The sequence below is a fragment of the Ictalurus furcatus genome, chromosome 7 (assembly GCF_023375685.1).
Source record: "Ictalurus furcatus strain D&B chromosome 7, Billie_1.0, whole genome shotgun sequence".
In the NCBI taxonomy this organism is placed as follows: Eukaryota; Metazoa; Chordata; class Actinopteri; order Siluriformes; family Ictaluridae; genus Ictalurus; species Ictalurus furcatus.
Window position 1 is genome coordinate 23845717 of NC_071261.1, and position 21903 is coordinate 23867619.

The window sequence follows — 21903 nt, forward strand, 5'->3', positions numbered from 1 at the left end:
CTGAGTGACATGAGCTAAAAGAGATAGAAATAGAAGGGACAGAAGAGACAGATGAATGTATAGGGAGGAAAGAATAAAGAAAAGGTAGAAATAAGTGACAGATGTGGGAAAAACTTCAAGCTTAAAGCATGCCAAAATGGATACTTGGGTTGGATGGGAAGCAGCTAGAATGAGGTGAGAAGGAAGGAAGAAATATATATTTTAAAAAAAGAATGCTCTTCAGGAAAGAAAAGAAAGAAAGAATAAATGCTCACCAGCTTAAAAAGGACTATAAAAGAGCAAATAGGAGGGGTAGAAAAAAAGAGAGCGAAAGAAAGAAAGTTGGAGAGAGGGATGAACAGAGAGATGCCCCGCAGAGTTAAGCCAGGTGTCTGTAGCAGAGAGGGAACGAGGGAATGCAGAAAAGAGCGTGAGGGAAAGAAGGGGGAGAAAGAAGAATAATTAGTGTGACCCCCAACAGAGGAGACTGGCAGGTGAATACACAGAGAGGGAGAAAGTATGAAAGGACACGAGATGGAGTGAGAGGTCGGACGTGAGAGTGGTGAGGAGAAACGTGATGAAGAATGATAAGCAAAAAAAAAAGGTGATGAGAGGTGAGGGGGCAGAGGCGACAGAGAGGAGCGAGAGAGCATGGAAAATGCCTTTTGTCATCCTTTTAAAAAGGAGAAAAAAAGACGAGAAGAAAGGGGGAGGTTAGAAATAAACGCATTTTCTTCAGAACCTCATCTCTTTCGGCTGACAGTAGGCATTTATCCTCCATCAGCGCAGCTCAATACCCTACAATACCTTACTGATCCGAACCGAGCGAGGGAAAGAGAGAGAGAGAGAGAGTGATTTACACTGTTATGCTATAATGTCATCTGAATATCATGAGACGAAATATACGTGAAGTAAAAGTAACTTTAATCCTTAAATCTAAGTAGAATCACACTTTGTATGGTTTAATAGCCCAGAAAATACTAAACAATAAATAAATAAATAAATAAATAAATAAACAAGCTTCTTGTGATCCCTAAAGCTAGCTGGCTAGTTAGCTAACAGGAAACTAGCTCACCTTTTTTTTTTTTTTTTTACAGGTAGATGTGAGTGGGATTTCTGTGTTCACTCACTGTTTGTGTTGTCATATTTATCATTTGACAAACCTGTCCAAATATACTGAATCAACCAAACAATGCCATTAACATTAGCTAAGTTAGCTAGCTAGCATACCTTCCAAGGCTAAAAGATTCCTGCTACTACATCATCCTCTAATCATTTGCATATCGGTTGGGACAGTTTCAAGCCGTGGAGCTGATTTTACAAAATAAACCAAGTTCATACATAACGGCGTAAAAAAGTCCTGTGAAACAGGCTAGGCGATATGAACAGATAACAAACACTGATATGATTCTACCATTGACCTATTCGTTCCTTTTCCACCCATTTTTACATTAAATAAGAAAACATTAAATTGGATTTTTAAAAAAAAAAAAAAAAAACATATTATATGTTGTGAATATGTCTATTGTGAAAAGATTTATTTTTTTACTATATTGCCCACCTGTAACGAGAAAATCTGACTGATTTAAATGGATAATTCTGAATTTAGCAGCAACCCAAATGGACACAAACACCGATATATAATCAGAGCCAACGACCTAGAGGAGTTAACCGTTTAAAAAAAAATACATTAAACTTCAACACTGTAATATGCAATAAATTCAGCCTTTTTGTGTTGCTGGAGCCACTTCCAAGCTGCTGAATATCTTTCTCTTGGGAAATGAGTGATAGTAAAGGGGTGTGCTCTAAACATGGCCGCCGTTCTCCAGCTCGGCTCCAGTAGCTCTGCTATCAGCTCTAGGAAATCTGTAGCGTTGAGCCACAGGTGCCTGTGGGTTTCACATTACACTCGGCTCATTGGATCCTGCAGCCACGTGTGTATTTGTGTGCATGACTGTCTGTGTGTGTGTGTGTGTGTGTCTCAGGCAACAGGCATACAGGCATAGCTGCCAGAGAGGGAGAGGTGGCAAACCTGGCAGTATCCCTTGAATACCAGTCTGGAGGGCTGTGTGAGGGCCCTCGTTCAACAAAAACATCACATGTCCTTCTGGAGCTGAATCAGACATACACATACACACGCTCAAACACACACACACACACACACACACACACAAACAGTCTGTAGTGAAACAAATACACGTGAATACTAAGAACTAAATAGGAACTTGGAACATGGCCAGCAATTACACTTTCTCTGAAGCACTGTCCAAACACACAGCCATACCCACACATACACACGCCATACCCACATACAACCACACACACACACACACACACACACACACAAAACACAAAGCAATGTGGAGCAAACAGACTTGGAAGCGAGTGACCTTTCGCTTTCACATCGTCATCTGTGTTTAAAGTAGCGCATCTCCCTTGCAATTAATCAAGACTTCTTATTCATTATCTCCGCTTTGGGGCTGTTAATTAACACATCAGTTCAGACAGAACGCAGTATGTCCGCCCTCTCACCCCCTCCTCCCCTCACACCATCACAACGCCTCACTGCACACACACAAAAAGTCCCACAAAAGTTTGTGTTCGCTGTCTGTCTTCACTACACACTGCTGGAAGTTAAAATGCTGCTTTATTTGCAGTAGTTAAAAAATATGGCCAGCCATTAAGCAACGCAAACATTGTACAGATACACAATATACATTTGGGGAACCCTGATTTGTATAATGTCTCCGTTCCTTGACGGCAGCAATGATTCTTTGACCTCACACACCATCTTGGTGGAAATTATTATTTAACTTGTGACTCATTTTGCAGTTTCTCTAATAAATGTCACAACTGGGATTAGGCAGAGGAAACTGATCGTAGATCAGGGAGATCGTTGCGAACTGCACTTCAAGCGGCGGAATATTTTACGCAAACGTCTAAATCGGAGAAGGGAAATTATTCACTTGACACGCCTGGCATGAGAACAGACATATTTATAGCCTCTGTATGGCTGTATCTTTAAGTGCCTCTGCCACAGAGGAACGAGTGCGTTGTGAAATACCGCCCCCACGGCATGCTCGCTCTGACAGATGCACTGCACAATTATGTCCCCCTTGCAACAAGAGCTGTAATCTCCGTCACCCGTCCTTCCATTAACGCATTCCCCCTTCTGTCTTTCTCTCAGTGTCTCTCGCTCTCTCTTTCTCTCTCTCACCCTTTTGTTGTTTCTCAGAGCAAGTGCTTCCACATTTCACCCCCTCCCACTGCTCTACAGGGCCCAATCTTCTCACAGGGGGAGAGAGAGAGACAAGTAGATATGGGAGGAAAGAGAATGGGGTACGAAAGTGTGAGAGAGGGAGCTCGAGAGGCTCTGACATTAACAAGATTGCTTGTTAAATAGAGTGGGAGAGAGGGAGAGAGAGAACATGAGAAAGATATGAAGGTGGAGAATGAAGCAGCTGTAATTGGTAGCTTTGTGAAAAGGTTTCCATCTGGGAGCCTGTGCTTGTGCGTGTGTGTGTGTGTGTGTGTGTGTGTGTGTGTGTGTGAGTGTCTAAAAAAGACTGGCCTGATATCTGGGAGTGGCACATACACCTTTCAGTCACAACAGTGAAAGCCTAATTTCACACACACATGCAGACATACCCACACATGAGCAAATGAAATGATATATCAACTAAATTTAACACAAATTCTAATCAAAGTGTGGACAAGTTGATAAGCAGTCAAGTGCCGAAATGTCAAAGTAAATCAAGCGAGACCTTTTAAAACTCGAAATTGAGGCAAAAGAAGTAAAAAAAAAAAAAAAAAAATCACAAGTAGGACAATCAGCTATTTAATTGAATTATTCGAACCATATTACGGAGACTGCGTGTGGCAGCCTGCTTCTGCGTGTGTATGTGCGCGTGTGTGTGTGTGTGTAATTCTACATAATCCCATCACTGTGGGACTCTCCTCTCCTCACAGTGCCAGACATAGCAACACATTGCCAATGATAGGAGCTCAGTCCAACTACACACACACACACACACACACACACAGTGAATTTAAGCATGAGGATAAAGTGCCTAAATGATTATTCCAGTGCCTTAAATGTCATAAACACATCTTAGCGGCTCAAGCGCATAATAAAAAAATCCCAAACACTGAAATAATGTGTGATATTCTTACGGCGGAGAGAGGGAGCGAGAGAGGGAGTGAGAGAGAGAGAGAGAGAGAGAGAGAGAGAGAAATGGTTTAACACAAAGAAACCGCGATGGCTTGCCGTGACGTGACTCTATAAAACGACAGCATGACACACTATTGGCATTCGGGATTATCTCTCCATCCTACTTTCCCTTCTTTCGTCGCTATTTTCTTTATTACTTTCTTCTTTTTTTCTCTCTCTCTCTCTCTTTTATGCAGACCAGAACTATAGAACAGCAGTTTGCCAGGCCTTATGGAGCTCGGCTCCCTCGCTCTCTGCATGAAATGTAATTAATAACCCAGGAATCTCCATCCATCTCTCCCCCTGTCTCTGTTCCATTCTGAAGGGTTAAAAATTCCCGACGGAGCCGTGTGTGACTGAGAAAAGTACAACAGCGCGGGCTAATCAAATTTCTCACATCTGACTATGGCTTTGCATGTCTGAATGAGTGCGAGTGTGTGGGAGCGACAGCAGAGGAAAGAGAGACGGATCTCCATGTGAATGCTTTTCGATTCGACCATAAAGAGAGTGTATTAATATAATGTATTCAGAGTTCACGTACTTATAACGTTTCGTTGATAATGTTATCCTGAACGTTAGCAATCGATTATGCATGTGTATTATAAACAGTACAAAGTGAAAACTGTTCTACTTTCTAAGGCATTAAAAAAAACACAATCGTGAGGAGGTACAATTGTAAATCATGAACCTCAAAATGCCCCCCCCCCCCCCAATTACCCACAGTTATTTGTACCTATGCGCATATTTAGCTCAATTTGACATGGGATCCTTATAAATGACATGTAATATGAACATGGGAACATAATGACATCATTTTATCAACACAACAGTCATTTTGAATTTGCCCAAATTTCAAATATGGCTTTGTTATAAAATACTGTGCAAAATAGTATATAATAAAGCCATATTCAAATAGTGCAAACAGTATTCAACCAGTGAAATTGTTCTGACTTCATTCATACAGTGTAATGTGTTTGTGTGTGTGTAAATGTATAAATAAAGAGAGCCAGGAGACAGAACAGCGTAAGAGAAACGTGTTGTCTCATAACTTGTCATTATAATGAACCCACGGTCTCATTTTCTCTCTCTCTCTCTCTCAGTTCTGAATGTGTATTTAATCAGGACATCAATCTCATGTGTGGGGGAGAAGCGAAGAAACAAATCCAATATGAAGTGTACATGATAATAGATTTTGAAAAAAAAAAGGGGGGGGGGGGGTTACATATCAGAGATAACCCATTTGTCATCTAGACCCCCCCCCTCCCCTTCTCCTCACCCCCTCCCTCTTTCTCTCTCACACACAGGACAAAGACCAAAATAGCACATTGTGATTATAGTGCTTAGTACTGTAATGAAAACATGCGGTGTAATTTAAACCAAACTAGTCAGGACATAATGATAAATTGAAAAGACTGCTCTAAAATCTACAAACACACTGAGATCAGTCAGAAGACACAATGTTGTGGTTTATTAAATAATCAGGATGAAATTTTCATAATCCCTCTGCTGCCTGTAAGGTGAATTACAGTTACAAGACTTCCTCCTCCTGATCGACCCCGAGCCCTGTTTTGAAAGGAGATATGCTTTTGCAAACTGGATTTTAAGGGGGAAATAAAGCCTAACTAGCCTGAACTGAAAACAATGGCAACGTTCATTTCACACCAACGCGGAGAATTGCAGTTTTTTAAAGAAAGTGTTGAAATGACATGATTATTGCAGGTGTATGAACACAATTTAACATTACAAACGGCACCGTTAAAAGCATTCATTTGCATATTGTAGGCTGCTGTGGTATCAGTAATGCAAAGGTCAGTACTGCGATAATGATTAACAAAAGGATCTAATTTAAAATAGCCCAGAGTGAGGAGAGAAAGAGATGGACGCAGGAGGAATGAGAAGAAAAAGAAGTGGAATAAGATGGAGCGTGATGAGATACAAGGGAAAGGGTGGTCTATATATTTTCAAAAAAATTAAGAATTTCATTATGTATCGATTTAAAACCCTGGAATGTGTGTGTGTGTGTGTGTGCGTGTGTGTGTGTGCGCGCGCAAATATTCTACAGTCGGTGTGTGCGTGTGTACAAATATTCTACAGTACATATGTGTGTGTGTGTGTGTACAAATATTCAACAGTATATGTGTGTGTACAAATATTTTACAGTGTGTGTGTGTGTGTACAAATATTTTATAGTGTGTGTGTGTGTGTACAAATATTTTACAGTGTGTGTGTGTACAAATATTCAACAGTATATGTGTGTGTGTACAAATATTCTACAGTATGTGTGTGTGTGTCGGGGGGGGGGGGTTTACAAATATTCTACAGTATGTGTGTGTGTGTACAAATATTCTACAGTGTGTATGTGTGTGTGTACAAATATTCTACAGTATATATATATGTGTGTGTACAAATATTCTACAGTATATGTGTGTGTGTGTGTGTGTGTATTTAAATCTCATGCTTGACATCTCAAGGACAAGGACAAGGACAGTGATTTTGCTGACGCTACACCGAGAGACACATGGTCCAGAAAAAGTGAGGAAGAAGAGAGGATTTTGCGCTTGTCTGAAAACGCAAAAGAGATTACAGCCTAGAAGTAGAAGGAAAACAGATTAAACAGCAGAAAAAAGAAAGAGTGACAGTCTAAAAGAGAGCGAGAGGAAAACTACGAATGAATAAAAATGAGGACAGAAAATCCTGCGGAAGCAGCAGGGCCTGAGCGAACAGAAAGCACTAGGTGAAACAGCAAGGTTTCAGTGACAAAGGTGGGATGAAAGGCAGAAAAACCTGTGGAATAGGAAAAGCTGGAGAACTTCTGAGCTTTATAGAGGAGGCATAGCTGGAAAAAAAAAAAAAAAACAGAGAGAGGGATGTGGGGAGGGGTGCAGTTTTCTACACAGAGGAACAGAGGCTCCTAATCCCTGAACAGACAGCTTTGTGGAGTGATTGACAGCAGAGTGCGCCACACTGGGCCACCGTTGAAGGGGGTACACGTGAGCAGTGCCAGGGGATAATCCACCCATCGCTCACACCCCCATAAGACAGGGTCAAGTGGTACAGGCCATTTTCTGTTGTTTTCCCTCTCGCCTTTCGCACACTCCCATTCAGAAACAGGTTTCTTTGTTTTGTTTATGGTTTTTGGTTTGCAAATGTCCTCCTTAATATGCTAGTATAAAGAGGATAAGTCTGGCTAAAGCAGACACACACATACACACACACACACACACACACACACACGCACACTGAGAGGACAAGAGCTGGTCAATCTTTCCATTCTAATCTCAGTCGGTGCCGCGTAAAAACGCGAGCAGCAAGCCGCAGTAACACATAGGAAAAGGTAGCAGTGTTTTCCTTCATAATCTGATATTTCCCCCAGAAAGCAAGTCAACAGCACTCCTGTCGTAAGAAGAGTGTGCGTGAGAGTGAGAGTAAAAGAAAAAGAGAAAAAGCGGTCCCTTCTGTAGGCTGTTTCTATTCCAAACATAAATGAAACTCAATATCTTAACATAGACAGAGAGCTGGCAAGACCTCTCAACAACAGAGCGGTATGAAGTGGACTATCTGAGTGTATTAACTCTGTTTACAGATGGCCATGTGGGGAGAGAGCGAGAGAGAGAGAGACAGAGAGAGCGAAAGACAGCGATATGACTAGTGGAAACAGAAGAACGTGTTCATTTGCACAGACGGAACCTCAGATGTGCAGTGATTGTGATTGATGTGTTTGACACATGAAACTGTATTGAGCTGCTCTCATTTTGAGGTGTGTGTGCACATGTAAGTAGTTTAGTGAAAGCCTCAACATCATCATTAGCCTGCCCGTGTGTGTGTGTGTGGTATGTGCTGGATGTTTACATTTACATTTTATGGCATTTGGCAGACGCCCTTATCCAGAGCGACTTGAGGGTTAAGGGCCTCGCTCAAGGGCCCAACAGTGGTAGCTTGGCAATGCTTGGGCTTGAACACCTGACCTTCTGATCAGTAACCCAGATCCTTTAACCACTGAGCCACCACTAACATGTTTAAACACTAACATGTGAGCGTCTCATGATGTGGGATTATAGGAGACAAGTATACTACAACCTCAGCAAGATGGGATTCTTTCATACACACACACACACACACACACACACACACACACAGACACACACACTCAGTGTAGCAAGGTAAACTAGAAAGCATGCTATAGTGAGTCAAAATCACATACACATGCCTCAGACACTTTAATATTAAAACCTCAAAGCAAACACACGTTGAGGGTGTACAGAGCATGGGAAACTAGAAACATGTGGTGTCATTACACGATGTGAACAAGCACGAAGCCTCGCCATCTATCTAACTCTGAAACAAACAAGGCTACTGCAGCCGAAAAACCATCAATACACGCTCACACGAACGCACACAATCAGAACCACACACATCCATCAAACAGGCGTGAGCATTAGGAAGCTGGGGACCGGGGACTGGGTTTGTGGCATTGCAGTGTCTTTGTGTCCAATATACACCCCCACCCACCCATACCACCACCACCACCCTGCACCCCCAAATCCCCCTCCAACTGGCATTCTTCTGGCCCCTTTTTCTTTCAGAAGAGAGGAAAAAGAAGAAAAAGAAAATGCACGAGTGAGAGAAAGAGAGAGAGAGAAAGAGACAGAGAAAAGAAAGAAAACCACTCCATCTGTTTTCTCTCCCGTGGTGCTGGAGCTCTACAGATGCCCTCCAACAGCGAGAGAGAAAGATGGAGAGAGTGAGAAAGAGAGAGAGAGAGAGAGAGAGAGAGAGATACAGGGAGGGTGAAAAGAAAAGCACAGGAGGTGAAAAGGGAAAAAAAAGGTAAGGAAGGAATGATTGATTTTCTGGTCGTTTAGATGGGAAGGAATGAGAACAGCTCATAAGCTGGTTGAAATCTCGCGGACCTTCACAAGCGCCGCTAAATTACTCTGACACCACGTTGATAGGCAATCAGGCCTATTCAGCGAGGCTTTTGAAATCAGAATTATTCAGAGAGAAAAGGGGAGAGTGTGTGTGTGAGTGTGAGAGAGAGAGAAAGAGAGAGAGAGAGAGAGAGAGAGAGAGAGAGAGAGAGAGAGAGAGAGAGAGAAATGGTGAGACTGGCACTAACCAGTCAAACCACACAGAAAGAGCAGACAAAAAGGAAAGTGAAGAAACACAGACAGCAATTTAAGACACACAAATGCACAGCACTGCCAACTCTGTAACATAATAGACGGGGTGGAGGAGACGGAAGTAAACACACTCGCAGGGGGGTTTCACATAAGGATAAGGAATCGTGTTTTGTGATTGACTCAGGCAGACTGTAATCACCAAGCTGTGTGTGTGTGTGAGAGACATGTTTCTGTGAGCTGCAAACTAGGGCCCTTTTGTCTGAAAGGAAGAGAGAAAAGGGGGCAAAGGTAAAAAAATAAACAAAAAAAAACTAGTGTTGCGCTACTGATGAAGAGAGAGAGAGAGAGAGAGAGAGAGAGATGGGGGGTGAGCCTCTGAGGAAATTTAACCCCTGACATTGGACTCTATCCAACACTCAGAGCTATAACATGTTTTTTTCACGACCGTGCATGTGCATGTAACGCTTTTCACAGAAAGGAAAAAGAAAAAGAACAACGGAAAAAAAATAAAAAGAGCGAAACTCGAAGCAGAGTGCATTCTGATGCGTAGCGCTGGGCTTCTGGGATGCATTTAACGAATCAGGAAAAGAAACCCTGAAGTGATATTAAAGCAGGACGACGGCTGTGGGCCAAACTCAAGCTGCAAGTCCTTACCACGAATGCAGCCCGTCTGCCAGAGCTCCTCCGCTCTCGCCTGCAGCACTCCGTCCAACAGAGTTCTCATTTCTACCAAAAGCAGTCCAACTCAGACAAAAAAAGCATTAGAATAATGATTCGCAGCTGCCTCTGTGAGCGACGGGGGCGTTCTGAAACCGACTCGAAACTAGGCCTCATCCCGGTCCAGAGGCCACGCGTTTACTACTTCCCTTTCCTTAGACACTTAAAAGTAGTCAACGGTTTTGGCAGAAGTACCTGAAGCTAGCTGTTTGGAAACTTATCATTTGAATAAATACAGCCCCTCCTGTCAGGGGGCCCTCCAGTGCCATGCCCCAGAACACTAACGCTCGAGTGCTAATGGAAGAGGTGGAGCTTTCAGAATTGACAGGTGACTAGAGACGCCTTCTTTTCCTGACTGGTTGAAAGGTGGTTGAGTGAGTGAGTTTTTTTCTCTCAGAAGATATCCCCCCCAAAAGTGTTCTGATGTAAGAATCACTGACTGTACCTATAATCAACACATCTAAGAGCTGGCTTCTTAGAACTACTTAGGCACCCTAAGCCACTTCCCAGTAATACCCTTTTAATAGCACTTGACTTGACTTGAATTACACTTTATACAGGAAAAAACAATTGACGACAAAAATGGAGACGTCTGAGCCATCAGAGATCGGATTTAAGCTGCCACGCATGATGGATACACTAAAGAGTGAGTGAGTGTTAGTGTTCTCCATTTGGACAGGAACTGGGCCCTCGCCTTGTCAGCAGTATTGTGAGCATTTCAGTCTGTTCTCTGTAAGGAGCCAAGCAGGAAGTTTTCGAGGTCATGATCCACTGACCATCTCTCATGCTCTGCAAGTGGGTCATGTCAAATCCCGGGCCCCCCTAACTGACAATTAGGAGCTGCCTCTCTCTCACTGAGACACACAGTTCATTGGTCCCACTTGATTTACTCAGATGTTACAAAGACCAGATTTGGCGCTGTGTTCTGGCAACGCACACAGACATCCACACCAAGCACAAACTCCCTGTCAAAGTATTTTTAGCACCAACATTAACAATACCTAGTATCATGTTCTAGTCAAACTCAGGAGACGCTTTATCACTGTAACAACGACACCAGACGCCTCTGAGGTCTGTACAGGAAGAGCTCTGCGTAAATGTCTGTGTGTTTTGAATAGACATGCTGATATCCCTCATTCCGCTGCTAAGCGATTTTCCTTTTGTCTGTAATGAGCAGGGTTATGGCTTTCTTGTTGTAAGGGAGCAGGGAGATACAAATAAAACTGGTCTGGCTCCTTGCTTTACACACACACACACACACACACACACACACACACAAAAGCTGAGCTCAGCACAAATAGACGCACAAACCCGCCCCAAGGAGGCAGCAGCTGGGGGGCTAGAGTACTGCACAGCCTTACAAATCGGGATTCCCACACCTGGGTCATTACAACAGTGAGCTAGAGATAAGCTCAGCTTGATATGGATCTTTATGATCAGGATATTCACTCAGATCCCAGTGGAGGGAAGATAGCTCTCTCTCTCCCTCTCTCTCTCTTTCTTTCTCATGCACACTACTGTCTGCCCCACTAATGACTCTTATCAGCAGGCCCTTCAAATTGAACGTGATACAGAAGAGATATCGTGCTACAGAGCACAGGCAATTAGCACAAGTCGCACCTGAGTGGAGTGAGCCTCCAGGTGGAGGAGTACCAATGTCACTATTTTGTCCTCCCCTTGAAACGCTTAACTGCTAACTGCTTATTTTGGACTGTATGTCATACACATACTATAAACCTCTGAAGTCACGCTAAACGTCAGGAAATCAGTGTTCTGTTACACTTTATGGGAAATGAACGTCAAAAAACTTAACATTTGTGCAGGGTAAGGAATCAAATGCCACAAACAGTTTTTTGCATGTGTTTATTTTTTTTATTCACCCATAGACATTACCAATCAGCACTGAACACTGCTTCTAACCCCATCCCTGATCTTTAATTCCTGTAGGCACCACTCTTGAGCAGATACCGAAGACCTTTGCAACCAGTACTAAACCGGCGGCCAGTAACTTCAGGCATGGAAAAAGGCTTGAAATTGCCAAACGTTGTGACCCTACATTCCTTTCATATACCTGTCTGTCTCTCTGTGTCTTTGAAGTGTTGAGCTGGGATGTGCCAAGGTTCAAAATAGCAATCCAATTGCCCAATAAAGTGACTCGCTCTAATCTACAGGTCTCAGGAGTCAGTCATGCAAGCAGAAGCCTGATAATGGCGCTTAAGAATCAGCCAGCCAAACAGTGAAGAGATCAGTCAATAAGGGCTTTGAGTCTGAACACTTTTACAGCCTCAGGCCTGCTCCACCACACCCATCACTTTAACACGAGAGTCCGTCGAAACCGTTTATCCCCTGCTCTACAGGCAGGCGCGACTTCCCCATGTCTGAAAATTCCCTTCCTGATCAACTGCTCGAAACGTACTCCAGAACAGTGCCTCAGAGAGGTGAGAGACAGATGGAGGGGAAGAGAGAAGTGGTGGGAGTGACAAGTCAATAAAGGAAGGCCGAGGTGGACCACGCTAATCTATAGTAATATGGCCGGTGTGTACTGGAGTGGGGAGAAGTTAGCCTCTAGCTAATCGACTGAAACTGTCCACTCAGCTTGGCGCTCATGATCTACTGCGCAGAGGAGAGAGAGGGAGAAGCAAGAGAAAGATGAGAGGGGGAAAAAGAAAAAAGGGACACACGTAGCAAGAGAGGAAAAACAAGTGAGGAACGTGGAATGGAAAAAGTAACCATTCGCTGTCTCTTCTCCCTTGTTTCCACAAGTGCACTCAGGGTGTTCATGGGTGTGTGTGTGTGTGTGTGTGTGTGTTAGAGAGAGAGAGAGAGAGAGAGAGCGCACGTGAGGGGGGGTGCGTTTGGCCCGGACGTCGGCAAAGAGGATGATCCTGATTAGCGGAGCGGTCTGTGTGAACAAACCTAATGAAAGAAACAGAAATCACACACACACACGCAGTTTCGTACAGGGCAGTGCAAGGGTGTCCTGCTGAACAGTTATGTGACCTCAAAGAGCAGGATAGGATTAGCTATGAGAGAAAGAGAGAGCCTGCAATAACATCTATAGCAGGTGGTTCAGAGGCTCTGGTCCCCTTTACGAGTGAACGTTATTGCTGCACTGCGACGCGAGTGCAAAAAAAAGAAGAGGGGGGCGAAAAACAGGATGACCACGGAATTCCGATCCTCTTTTTTTACACGACTTCTGCTCATCCGAGTTTGATTGTTATGGTTTGGGGTGAAGAGGCCGGCTGTCTGGGGGTCGATGGCTAGCGGCTGCTAGGCACGCACTCACGCAGAGACAAACAGCAAGCTGATGAGAGACAATCGGAGGGACCACACACACGTTCTCGAGCAGCATGCAGCGAAGGTACACAAGGCCATGCCTCCCGGGTGTTCTCACATCCACAACTATGCCCAGCGCAACACAAGTGGCAGAATGTTTACCGTTTTCCATCAGTGTGTGTGGGAGCGCTTATAATAGATACCGAGTCTCATCTCCCACAGTCGCTTGAGAGATCTCATGATCTGTATATATCTACGTGTTGTGATACAAGTGTGGAAAAAACCTTCATAAACACACTCCTAGTTTTCTTCACGGGTTTCTACACAGTCGTGTGTGTGTGTGTGTGTGTGTGTGTGTGTGTGTGTGTGTGTGTGAGTGAGTGGACGGCAGGCACAATGAAGTTATTCTGCTACATCAGCTGAGAGCCATTTTCACAGCTCCTGTCTCGTAAAGCCTCCAGCAGACCCTCAAACACACACACACACACACACGACTACGCATTGCAAAGGCCTCAGACAGGCACTAAACAATAGAAAAGCTGAAACATCACAATATTCCGTACACAAGTACACCCATCCTAAGACTAATTTATCCACATAGCAACACACACACACACACACACAGCTTTTCTCCCTCAAGATTTAGACAATGCGACACACTGTTGCGCTCTTTGCTTTCACCGAATAAAAACCTAATTTGCCTTGACCATAGCGCTTTAATAGAAATCGGCCTCAGTCCTCAAGCCACAATAGATCAACTCCAATACAATTCAGTTACGCAAATTAATGGTGCTGCACAAACCCAAAGCTATACACAAGCCCCATAAAATGTCCTTGAGGTAATTAATTCATCCACTCTGACATTATTTTTTATTGCCATTCTCTGTCCCAAATATGGTTTTTAAAAATTTTAATTGACCCACGTAGCCTGTTATGGGCTCTTTAAATTTTTGTATGATTATAAAACATGCTAGTTTGTGCTTTTATGTTGTACAGATGACGATCTCATTCTGGCACAAACAAACACGACTGCTCTCTGCAGTTTAAATCTGACCCACTGACATTGTGGCTTCATTTCTCCATGATTCCAAGTCATTCTCCAAAACTTCCAGCTCTCTCTTTCTCTTATCCTCTCTATTTAACCTCTTGTTGATACATTTAGCCTCAATCCCCAGCCTTTTATCCAGAGCTAATTAGCTGCCTATGAAATAATTGTTGAGAATCTGGAGGGGATTAGATGTTAATGTGTTTGAGGGAAAATAGTTGTAATACAAGTCACCACCAGCAGTAACAGGATGGTGACACGCACGCAACCCCTGAAAGCATTTTAACAAAATACACAACAGCTTATCTGAGCCTTACGAGACACACTTTAATTCATTATTTTAACACTGAATTGAAAAATAAATAAAATAAACAGGAGTATGGTCTTCTAATGAGTTGGTAGTAGTTGTAAGGAGTCCAATGTACTATAGTAAGTGTGAAGCCAGATTTGACCACCATTACCTGTGAGCACCATACATGTATTTTAAGAACTGTAGAAAAAACTGACCCCAGGAACTTCACATAAAACCTATACTAATGTGCTGTTGTATTGAAATATTGTCGTAAGAACTTCAGGATTGTCCTGATTTTCGTACTGATCAGTTTCTTCCTTATACACCATTAAGCGTTCTTCAGTTGTCCCTCTGGGCAAATACTAAAAAGTTCTACGTTCATATTTAGAACCCTACAACTGAGTGTTTCCCTATCAGAAAATTCCAAATACAACCCTTTCAGGAAGCTACAATCTTTAATTATTCAGCGAATCATTAAGGAACCCTTGAAGAACCTTTTTTTTTTTTTCTAAGAGAGTACCTTAATTCCAGATAATCCCCATCGTTTATTATTCATAAATCAATCTCACAGTCTGCCTACTAAATAAATATAGATAAAAAGGTGAGATGAGAATTGTTACAGTTCTTCCTCAGATACACTGTCCAAAAAAAAAAAAGTCAGTGGTAAAAAAAAAAAAAAACCCTTCCATGACTCCAGGTGGTCACTCCTGATGCTGAATAAAGTGGACAATAGAGGTGAGCAGGCCAGAAGCCAAGGCCAGCGTCTAGGCACTTTAATACTCGAGTCACTGATCTCCCATTAGAGCGAACACAAGACCTACATGATTAGTCTGCTTAGATTGTCAGACACCTCCACAACGCAGCCCAAAGCTACGTCGTCCAATATCAACTGTGACGGTTTATTCAATTTCAGTGTCTACAATTGACACATTTGGCCCGTATGGATTTTTTTTCGCCCTCGGCAGTCGTCCTCAAGGTGATCACCGTGCTGCACTTGCGTTTTCTTAAGCCTAACTCATACTGACATCCGTGGGTTAAACGATATCGATTTCTGCACATGGAAGGATGCCCCTTGCTGCGCTCGCTCCTCTCTGGTCCTCTCATCCCTCTCTCCCTACTGGATGAGTGGGATCATTAACCGTTACATGCTACATGTGGGTTTAACTGAGCACAGGCAACGGCAGGAGCATCACAAGAAAAACACAATGACGAGAGCTCGAGGAAAGAAGAGGAACAAATTCTGATAAGGAGGATATATAATCAGATGAAGATGGTAAGCGGGTGTCGTGCTCGTAATTAAACATGCCGCAGAGCCCAGAGTGACCTCCATATGCTTGCTTTTAGTCACATTAAGGTCATATTAATTACAGGCCAGAATGACCTGCATATGGTTACTTTTAATCTAAGTGGCCTGCTCGGGCCTGTGCAGTGTTCAGTGACTCACACCCAACAAGTATGTATGTGTGTGTTTTCCTGATGTTGGAGTGGAGAGCTTGCAGATTGAGAAAGAGCTGATGAAGGAGAGGAGAGAAGAGGAGAGAAGAGAAGAAAAGAGAGTGGTTTGGACTCGTGTGAAATTGTGAAATCAAACAAGTGAAACATGTCGGGGTGCGAAAACTAGCGCCGCTGCTAAACTGCGTTAATCACCGCACACAATAAACGGGTCACGCAGAACAACGCGCAGAGACCCCTTCTCACACACACACACACACACATTCTCTTTCTCCCATTAAAACCCTGACTCGTCTTTCAGGAGCGCTATGGCACGGCTAATAGCCCCTCATAACCCACATACCGAGTTAGAAGTAGTCCCAGGACGCCGGGTGTCCACTTAAACAAGCGGATAATGACAAAAGGGTGTGTGTGTGTGTGTGTGTGTGTGTGTGTAGGGGGTTGCTACCCATTATGGTCTGGCCCTCCATAAACCTCCAGTTAGGTCAGGAACTGTTCCAGTGTACTAACTGCCATACCGTATAACTGTGTTATCTGTTATTTATTGAACACACATGAACCCATCTAGGCCTAGAGCTAGTGTGCGGGGTTCGACGTGCCTAGCCTGTGTTCACCTCTTTGATTCAAAACGATCCGTAAATCCTGGTCAAAGTCTCAGATAGCCTAAAGTAATGAAATCACGACACTGGCTGGACCTTTGCCTTCCTGCTTTAGTAAGAGGCCTAGAGGAAAGTGATGACTGGGGATGGAGAGCACTTTTTTCTTCTTCTTGCACGCAGAAATAGTTGGGGTTTTTCTTTTCTCCCCCCTGATTGGCAAATGTGCATGCATTTAACGCATACATCATTTTAGACATAAAATACGGCTGTATTTCATGAAATATAGGCTAAAGCAACCTTACGAGGAGCGCGCTAGAGGCCTAGGCCGAACAGATTTGGTAACTAACCAACCAATTAATAAAAGAAATGATTTAATTAATGAAAATAAAAATAGCCTAGAGAGAGCGAGAGAGAGATAGAGAGAGAGAGAGAGAGAGACCTATATAAGATGGACAGGTCACGTTCATTTTTATGCACTAAAAATATGAAATTGTTTTGGGTTTTTTTTTGTTGTTGTTGTTGTTGTTTTTTTGTTTGTTTTTTTAAATATATGTTTCAAATAGCTTGTTAGGATTCCTTTGGGCCTGCATGCTCTATCTATACAATTGAAATGCAAAGCGACAGGATCTAAATGAGAGCGGCTATAAAAGCCAACGCATCCATAAACGTGTTGTAAACCGTCCCAGCCGTCCACAGTGGATGAAATGTGGCGTTTATGAGTCTGCACTGATGCTCAGCACTCCCCCAGTCTTTCAGCTCAGCCACTAAGAGGACCTGTCTCTCTAACACAGCCTGACACTTCTTTATATCCTTTATATCCAAGCGCCGGAGACGCGTCTCACAGTGCAGGCGTTTGACTGGCTCTAGAGCTACCCAGAGCAGTCCTGAACAAGCCTGTAGTCGACGCGGTGTGTGCTGGGCTTTAGTTTGGGCTCTTACCTTTTGTTCATGGAGTTCCAGTAGATTGGCTCCATGTTCGTCGCCGTGATTCCGAGTAAATCCACCAAGATTATGAGGAGAAATCCCAGCGCGTTTGCACAGCTCGGACTCGCCATTTCAAGCCCAGAACCCGGTCTGCGTTCCCCCATCATGGATAAAGGAGATCCTCCACTACCACCACCAAAAAAACAAACAAACCCACACACACAGTAGGAGGAAGCCTTTAGGAACAAAGCCTAAATCTCAGTAAGGCTACAGAGGGGAATCCGTCAGTGCGTTAAGGTGCAATGTGTCCGCATGGATATGAAGACAAAACCAAAAGGCACAACACAACAACCCGCAGGGTTTATTAATGTCAAGTTTGGGTTATCCGCTTTGAGATGAAGCAGATGAAATCCCACTAAATATTCTGTAAAGGCACACTTTACAGACTAGTCAAGTATTTCTTAATTGTTGGCTTTATCTTCTTTCCCTCAAAGTCTGTGCTCGGTCAGTCGTGGAAAGAAAACTCCACTAATAGCAGCAATCCTGACACAAAGTCGCTTTTTTTTTAATCCGGGTTTGTCAATTTGAGCCTACAATTGGCAAGAGTCTAATTTTATTGAAATTCTCGCGCTGTCTTCGGCTGCAAGATCTCTCTTCTTACCCATTCCCCTTTCCTTCTTCCCCTCCTGTCTTCTTGTTGCGTTTTTCTTCCAAGAGATGAAGGATGCAACCCAAAAAAAAAAAAATTACCCCCCCAAAAATAATTAATAAATCAAAAGAACAGATGGATGTGTGATTAAAACGAAATGCCCTTCTTGGCCGCGCAAAGTTCCATTCTCAGAAAGAAACCCCGTGACGATGCTTTTCTTTCTTCTCCTTATTTTTTCTTCTCTCCTACACTTGCTCTTCTGCGCTCTTCTCGTAATTCCTCCGCGCGCTCTGAGCTCCTTCCCTTGCTCCGGCTCCTTCCTGCGCACTGGATCACTGGATTTCGACCAAACCGACCGTCTCTGGCGCGCACGGCTCAGAGGTGAACATGTGAATACGGAGTAAAAAAGAAAAGAAAGAAAGAAAAGGAAAAAAGGCAACCAAACAAAGAAATCATAAAGAAATGTTCAACTCTAGCGCATCGATGAATGTCCTTAATAGAGACGCGGAAAACGAGTGCGCAGTGGCGCTGGATGGCTAAATCCCGGTGGGTTATGGCTTTAGTAGAGCGCTTCGTGCTCCTGTCTCCTTCACTTGCTGCTGAAAAGCCTTGTGGTGAGATTTGTCCTAGCTCGCTGACAGACTGACTTGTTGGAGAAAAGGAGAAGGGAGGGGGGAGGGAAGGGGGGAAAGCCCTATCTTCCGGCTGGCGGCCGCACTAACGGAGTGGATTTTTCTTTTGGGGTTTATTAAACGTAACATGAGGCGCTGTTATCCAGCCTGCACAATTCGACCAAACCCTTTATTTTTCTGCTCCATCCTGAGAATCCACACGTACACGTTCCCAAACCACATATCACAGTACTAAATAAGAAAAACAGGCTAGTGGCGTACAGAATGCTCTAGCTATAGAAACGCGTAAAACGCGCTATAGTGCGCCCCCGGGTGGACCCACCGGAAACTGTGCATGCCATATTAACACCATTTACTCTAATGAGTTTGCTGCCAGGCGTCAAATACCCTGCGGCATATATAGGCTACACTACATTTAATTTATAACCCATATGTCATTATGCAAATAAAGGCTAATGCACGACTGTTTATTCTGTCCAGACCTTCCCCAGAGTGTTAGTGTTACTTGTTAGTTGGCTGCAGATAGGTGTAACAGGTAACACACTAACTATATTATATATGTAACAGGTACTGGATAATGGGGAGTGAAGCAATGACGCTGGAAAGCTTTGCCTGCAGTGCCACCATGTGGAAATAATGAGGTACAACACCTTCCTACACTCTTAAAAAATAAAGGTATCCAGTTAGAACCAAAAAGGTGGTTTCAGCCTGATGCCAAAGGAGAACCATTTTAAGTTGGATTGTTAAGTTACATTTTACTCTGATGTTCTTTTTACAACTATCTATTTACTGATGCTTTAAACAACCTAGAAATGCTTCTTCACAGCAACGCTACAAGGAACCATGTTATTATATGTTCTCTAAAAAACCAAAAAAACAAAAAACACTTAGTTAGTGCTTTACGGAACCAAAGTAAGGCTCTTAAGAGTGATGCCAGGAGAACCTTTTCCAGTCTCACAAAGAACCTTATAGGGTTAAGCGATGGTAACTTGAAGAACCAATACACTGCTCTGAAGAACATATAATAAAACATAAAGGACTTCTTTAATCTCCAAAGAATCATATAGCTCAACTCAAGAATCCTATACAATGAAAAATGGTTTGTGACAAAAAGAAGGTTCTTTGGAGTACCTATGTGGCTATAAAGAACCATTAATGAAATGTCTGCACTTATATAGTCTGCACTTTTATCCAAAGCGCTTTACACTGTGTCTCATTCACCCATTCTCACACACCAATGGTAGCAGAGCTGCCATGCAAGGCACTAACTTGCCATCAGGAGCAACTTGGGGTTCAGTGTCTTGCCCAAGGACACTTCGGCATGTGGAGTCAGGCGGGCCGGGAATCGAACTGCCAACCCTACGATTAGTGGACAACCCGCTCTACCACCTGAGCCACAGCCGGCCATCATAAAGAACCATTAAAGATGCTATATTTTTAATAGTGTAGGTAATGGTTATTAAGGACAAGGTTCCCAAACCTCGTTGAACCCCTGTCTTGCATATTTTGGTGTTTTCCCTGCTCTAATATTTTACTATACCCACTTCATTTCAAGAAGGGCTGTCAATTAGCTGATTAGCAGGGAGCAGGGAAAACACTCATGTGTGTAGGACAGGGACCTGTGGGGTAAGATACAACAGTCAGAAGATTCAAGGTTGGAGTAATATTTCAACAGAACAAAGAAGAAATTACACTATGTAGACTTGATGATAGCACGTTAATCACAGAGAGACATTCCCAGAGTTCTATGGATGATTATGATTAGATGTGGTCTCCGTGTAGAATACATCACTTGGATGTTAATCTGTTACATTGCATTGAGTGCACTGGATGTTCTCTACACATGCTGGACCTACAGCCAGTGCTTCTCTTCCAGAGTGGACAGAGGAGTCAGTCAGATACGGCCTGTAGCTCGCCAGCACATTCTGAGAGAGAAGGGGAAGAGAGAGAGAACAAGAAGGAGGAGAGAGAGTTGTGAAAATATGTCAAAGAGAGAGAAATAATGAATGTACAGCAGCCTAGTGTGAGCATTATAGCAGATGCAGACAGAGTCGGACAGGCGGAAAACGACAACAACCACATGCTGGAAATATCAGTGATGATGAGGAGGCTGCAGCACCTTGGATGAGAGCGAGCGAGAGCGCGAGAGATAGACCAAAAAAAAAAAAGCGGGTTGAAGGGCTGAAGCCAAGGCAATGACATCAGCAAGTTTAACAGGAAATAAAAAGTCAGGAGATGTGCTGGCACAAAGTGAGAGAGAGAGAGGGTCTGTGGTTGTGCTGGTCAGCTTAGTGAGTTGCAGATGCTGCATTGGACCCGGGCCCATTTCGGAGCTGTTCATTTATTCATGATGACCTCGTTATGAGTTCTGACCTTAAGCTCTGCCTCATACCGCATCCACTCCCTACAGACTCCATCCAGACTGTCCTGCAGCTGCTGCAGCCCACAGCACACACATATGCATACACACACAGGCAGACACGCAGACACACACATACGCATTTAAACTAGCTGAGTTATCACACTACAGAAAGTTGGACGAGGACACAAGTAACAGAAATAGTCATGGAAAAAGTAATAACAGAGAACAAAGTTTGAAAAATGATGAGGAAAAGTGATGAGAGAGTGAAAATAAGAGAGAGAAAGGAACAGAGAGAATGAGAGCAACAGAGACAGAGAGAGCCAAGTGAAACACACTAATGAAGAAATAGTGCTTCAGTAAGGTATTATATGGGACAGAGAAGGAGGTGTGTGTGTGCATGTTCACACTCTTGCCTGTCCTGAAGTTGAGATATCTCCTCTGTATGTTTGTGTTGTAGAGTTTGTCTCTCCCTCTGAGCCTTACTCGTGCACTCCTCCCTTACACTCTGGAATGCTGTCAATACACACTCCCTCACACGTTCCTGTATGTATGAGAGAGCGCCAGGGAATCACACACAGAGGGATCAGATGACTGACAAGACAAAGCAAAATTGAGCTAGATACTTATTCCTCACATATCCTGTAGC

At 43.4% G+C, this 21903-nt stretch overlaps 1 protein-coding gene across 1 annotated transcript in view; it reads right to left on the reverse strand.

Moving 5' to 3' along the window:
* Window positions 1-20772, reverse strand: part of efnb3b (ephrin-B3b) — a 70517-nt gene extending 49745 nt beyond the window's left edge. Inside the window, exon 1 of the mRNA XM_053629352.1 lies at window positions 17630-20772. Within this exon, the coding sequence (XP_053485327.1) occupies window positions 17630-17781 (152 nt within the window). The 5' untranslated portion in view covers window positions 17782-20772. The remainder of the gene's footprint in view (window positions 1-17629) is intronic.
* Between the last annotated feature and the right edge of the window lie 1131 nt (window positions 20773-21903).